This window comes from Puntigrus tetrazona, chromosome 25 (assembly GCF_018831695.1).
Source record: "Puntigrus tetrazona isolate hp1 chromosome 25, ASM1883169v1, whole genome shotgun sequence".
NCBI classification, from domain to species: Eukaryota; Metazoa; Chordata; class Actinopteri; order Cypriniformes; family Cyprinidae; genus Puntigrus; species Puntigrus tetrazona.
This window is the reverse complement of record NC_056723.1, coordinates 2,255,085-2,260,084: the sequence shown is the minus strand read 5'-3', so window position 1 is coordinate 2,260,084 and position 5,000 is coordinate 2,255,085. Positions and strand designations below refer to the sequence as shown.

The 5,000-nt window shown below is 40.1% G+C and overlaps 2 protein-coding genes across 3 annotated transcripts in view; one reads left to right on the top strand and one right to left on the bottom strand.

Annotated features, from left to right (window-relative positions):
• The window catches only part of trex4 (three prime repair exonuclease 4), a 2,136-nt gene extending 1,406 nt beyond the window's left edge, over positions 1 to 730 (top strand). Inside the window, exon 2 of the mRNA XM_043228001.1 lies at positions 1 to 730. This exon is cut by the window's left edge and continues 49 nt beyond it. Coding sequence (XP_043083936.1) covers positions 1 to 601 — 601 coding nt within the window. The 3' untranslated portion in view covers positions 602 to 730.
• A 701-nt stretch (positions 731 to 1,431) lies between these two features.
• Positions 1,432 to 5,000, bottom strand: part of mpi (mannose phosphate isomerase) — a 9,190-nt gene continuing 5,621 nt past the window's right edge. For both annotated transcript variants that reach the window (XM_043227999.1, XM_043228000.1), the window contains 2 exons: positions 4,489 to 4,697; positions 1,432 to 3,751 (listed from right to left, as the gene is read on the bottom strand). In XM_043227999.1, the coding sequence (XP_043083934.1) occupies positions 3,533 to 3,751; positions 4,489 to 4,697 (428 nt within the window). In that variant the 3' untranslated portion in view covers positions 1,432 to 3,532. The remainder of the gene's footprint in view (positions 3,752 to 4,488; positions 4,698 to 5,000) is intronic.

Below are 5,000 nucleotides of genomic sequence, written 5' to 3'. Positions count from 1 at the left end.
TCTTAACCTCTTCATGGTCCCCCGTCGGCCGATGCAGCCCGGGGCGTCCAGGATTACGGGCTTCAGTGTGAGACGCCAGCGTCTGTTTCTCCATCACCGGCCTGTGCTCACCAGCTCCCTCCGAGAAGCCCTGGTCTCCTTCATAACCTTCCTCCGGATGCTGGGCCGGCCGGTCCTGGCGGGTCACAACATCCGCAGGTTTGACTGCCGCGTTTTGGCCAGGGCTCTGGATGAGTTCAGCCTGAGGTCAGACTTCCAGAAAGAGGTTTCTGGATTTGTGGACACCCTTCCTTTGGCCCGCCAGCTTCTCGGAGACAGCGGCCTCCAGAGCTTCAAGCAGGAGAACCTGGTTAAGACCCTCCTGGGAGTTTCGTATGCGGCCCACGATGCTCTAGAGGACGTGCAAGCCCTGCAGAACCTCTACTGGGCCCTCAAGCCCACAGCCAATCAGATTCGTCAGCACATTTTTACTCTCGACTCATTGGCTACTGCAGCTGTCAATCCAGTAAAAGCGTCTGGACAGAGCGGTTTATGTGAGCGCTTCAGTAAAACACTGGATATTGTGAGGGAAGAAAGAGCAGGGGAGCGTTTGGACGGCTGAAACACACACCACTTTTCAATAAATCAGTATTTATGAAGTTAAATTGTTCGATGTTAGTATTTTGCATGGTTATGGTTATCAACAAACGATGTAATTATGTTTTTTAAGAAATAAATGTATTTAAATGTATTACTTTTTATTTATTTTTTTAATTTAGTTATTTTATTTATATACTTTATTTGTATTATGATTATATTTATGCAATTTTAAGTGCTAATATTTTATTATCATTCATTTACTTTTTATAATTTCTCAAATCTTAGTTTTATTAAATGCTTATGTAATTTATAATTTGATTAATATACTGATTGGTGCTGAGCTATTATCAGTTACTATTGATGATCAGTCATTAATAAAATATAGCACAAACTTTTAACAGTTGTGTATATTTCCTTATAATTTAGTTAAATTATTTATTATTTTATTTATAGTGTGTGTGAATATTTTATATATTTTTTATATATAATACATTTTATTTATTATATTTTTGTATATTATCAGTGAGTAAAGGGTACGAATATAAAGCAAAAATTTATCATTTTGTTAAAATAATTGTAAAACATTACATCTAACACGCAGAGGTTAATTACCAATGAAATCAATATTTATAATAATTATTTAAAATATTTTTGACTGCAATTTCTGAAAGCCTCGTTATGTCTTGTACTGCATGCACACTCTTAAAATATAATTGTGACGTACTCTGAAATGCATTTTTATATGAAATTTTGCTACAAAAAGACACCTATCTTAAAAGAAAACTATCCGTTGACGCCTAGGCTGAATGATTAATGGGAAACCGGTTATGTAAGTTCAAAAATGAGCAGGTGAAAGGTTAAAGAACAGTTATTTATTAGGGATTACATACAGAGGTCTTCTTATCAGACACATGCTCCATCACAGCTCAGAAAGCGCCATACATTCATTCACTCGGACTTCGGCCGTCACCCGTCGCATGCTTCGATCCCAGAGCGCCACAATAAAACGGCTCCAAAAATATAGAAAGAATCCCGGAAGTCAGCACGTTTTGAGGTCAGTCTTCAGGTTTTTACACGTACGACTCTGAAGAGGCCACTAAAAATACAGTAAACAAACATTGGGACGCCGGCAATTCCCAGCATCCTTTGTGCTCTCCACACCGCTAGTGCAAATAGTAACTACAGCAATAAAGCATAACCACAGATCAAGCCATACAGTCACTTATAAGGGAGGATACAAATCGGTAACAAAGTTTCACGTGTACTGTATGAAAACACTGGCAGGGTTATTTTTTAAAACAGGTAATCAAATCACAAAACTCATGACCGTCACATGAGAGCTCGGTTTAGCGCGTATGTTCTTCATGGAAGAGTGTTTATTGTTAGCGGTTAGTGCCACGAAACAGGTCTTAAAGGGTTCAAATCGGTCTCGGGTGTACGTTACCAGGTTTTGATGTAAAAGTAAAGTCGTTGCTGTCCTCCATTCGAGTTTAGATTTTTTTTGAACGCATGCAAAAATCTCTGATGGAACAAATTTCGTCGCGTAAAATGTTTATATCTCGCAGCCAATAGTGAGTGATCATGCATGCGTGCATTGGACTTGTTTGCGCCAACGTGAAATCAAACTTTGTTTATTTTGAGGAATAGTCCGTGCAAAAATGAACATTTCTTGAAAATGCATTCACCCTCGGGCCATCCCCAGTTTGTTTCTTCATCAGGTTTAGAGAAATGCGGCATTAAATCAATGGATGTGAATGGGTGCCGTCAGAATGAGAGCCAAAACAGCTGAAATAAAACATCCAAATAACCCACCAGTGATCTGTATTTTATAAAAAAATTGTAAATTACTTTATTAAAGTTGTTTTTGTTTCGGTTTTAACTTTACAAGACAGGTAATGGACTGGAGAGCGGTGTGGATTATTGCAATAAACTGTTCGGACTCTCTTGGTTTATGGGTTGGGATTAAACTATGACGTCTAACTCCCTTCCCAGATCTTTTTACCCCACAGAAACTGAATAGAAAGCACTGCACACGTTCCGACGGCACCCATTCACTGCAGAGGTTGCCGGGTCTGCAACGCTAAACTGCCACTAAAAACCAGCTCAGTAAAATTGTGTTAAAACACGTGTTTTTGGCGGGGTTCCCCCGTGCTCAAATTCACATTCAAGGGGATAAAAACGAATCACTGGGGTCACTTGAACCCACAGGCATCAAAAACAACCCACAAACGGCGACACCGTCCATCGATGAGCAAGTGATAATACTACAATGGGCTGAGGGTAAGCACATTTACAGTAAACTCATTTTTGGGCAAATTGCTGCGTTAATGCTGGTGGTTTAACTTCATCCTGGAACGACCACATTATATCATCCAATCAAATTCCCTCCTGCATTTTTCCCCTCGTAAACGTCACGTTATTAAAGTAAAACGGTGCGTGAACGGCATTTCATGTTGACTCAAAGGAATTACGTACTTTTACATATTTCAAAAGAACATGCAGAGGTTTTCATGTTGCAGAATCATAATTCAATCCGTTTAATGATATATTTTGTCATTTACTGATTAAGCATAGCTATTTTAACACTGAATGTCGTCATAATACGCCAACTTAAAGGGACAGGTCACCCAAAAAAAATGTAAATTCTGTCATCATTTACTTACAAGTAAGCGAACGCTTGCGTTGACCTCCATAGTGTGGAAAAAAATACGGAATAGGGATCAGAAACGATTCGCTTACTAACATTCTGCAAAATATCTTCTTTAGTGGAAGAACGAGACTGAGAATGAGAATTTTTTTTTTTTTTTGAGTGAACCGTTCCTTTAATAAAGGTCGTTCGTCATGCATGTTCGAGTTGAAGCCAAAAACATGGGACCGTGATTTCTACTTAAACTTAGTTTGACCCGTTGGTTTAGATCAGGACAGAACGGGAGGTTTGTGAAGCGCACGTCTCCTACAGTAAGCAGCAGGCTCTGAACATGGTCATGCCTGACGCCGATGTCACCTGTAAAGAGACGCTCTCATTGGCCGAAATGAAAAGCACGGAGCCGCGCGTCAGAGCGATGTCGGAGAGGGCCGCGGCAGACGTGGCGACGGCCTCTCCGTGGACGACCAGCAGGATCGCGGCGGAGTCCAGCGCGCTCACGGTGTAGTGCTGCGCCGAGGCCGGGATCTGAGGGGGACAACACGTCACAAAACTCTTAAAGGGACAGTCCACCCAAAAATTCCATTCTGTCGAGGCCTACGGACCTTCTGTTTTTGAAAACAGGCTCTTTTTCCTGTTAAACTGGTTTGTGTTTCACCATTTTTGAATCCATTTAGCGGATTTTAGCATAGCATGGATCGCTGAATCTGATTAGACCGCTAGCATCACGCTCAAAAATAGAGTTTAGATCACTTTTGAAATTAAACGTTGAATGAAGTCAATAATCGGCTAAAAGCACATCTCTGCTGTCTTTATTTGATGCTCTAAACTCAAGCATTTTAATTCTATTAATAAAAAAAGAGTCCTTTTTTGATGTATACACTTTGTATTTACTTACACGGTCAAGCTCTTGGATTTCATCAGAAATATTTTAATCCGTGTTCAGAAGATGCACTGAGGTCTTAAAGGAATAGTTCACCCAAAAATAAAAATGGCGCCGCATTTTACCCCCAAGCCATCCTAGGTGTATATGACTTTCTTCTCTCAGACAAAAGATATATACGATTTACAGAGCTTCAAAATAATTGCCACTGTCCAATAGCCAGGATACATTTTTTAAAAAAACTCTCACTGTTCGCCTGAAAGAAGAAGGTCACATACAGCTGGCTTGGGGCTGAGTACAACATGGGATCATTTTGGGGTCTTTGGGTGAACTGCTCCTTTAATCTGAGCAGCTGAAATGGGGATGAAAGCCAGTTTTGCACCTGTATTCTCATGACGGTGAAGTCTGGCACAGGGGGGTCGTAGAGGTAGACGCAGGGGTCGGCGTTGTCCCGCACGCAGGGGAAGATTTTGGCACTGACCGGAGCCGGGCTGTAGTTCAGCATCTCACACAGTGTGTCCACGTCGATGTATTTGGGAGTGAGTCCGGCACGTACGGTGTTATCGGAGCAAGCCATGCACTCCACACAGTCTGGAGGAGACAGCCAGTTATACACGGAATACATTAAGATTAAATATTAATAAATAACCTACATAGAATATTAATGCGTATTAAAATGAACATGGATAATTCAAATAATAATAACAAATATATATTTCACGAAAAAGCAGAACTGCACAACCTCCATGGAAAAAAATAATACTAAAACATTACAAATTAATCAGTGAATATTAGTGTATATATAAAAAAAAAAAAGCACAACATAGATGAGATTAAGTAATATTAAATTAATATTATGGATTAAAAAAAATGAATATTAATCGTTACGTGTAA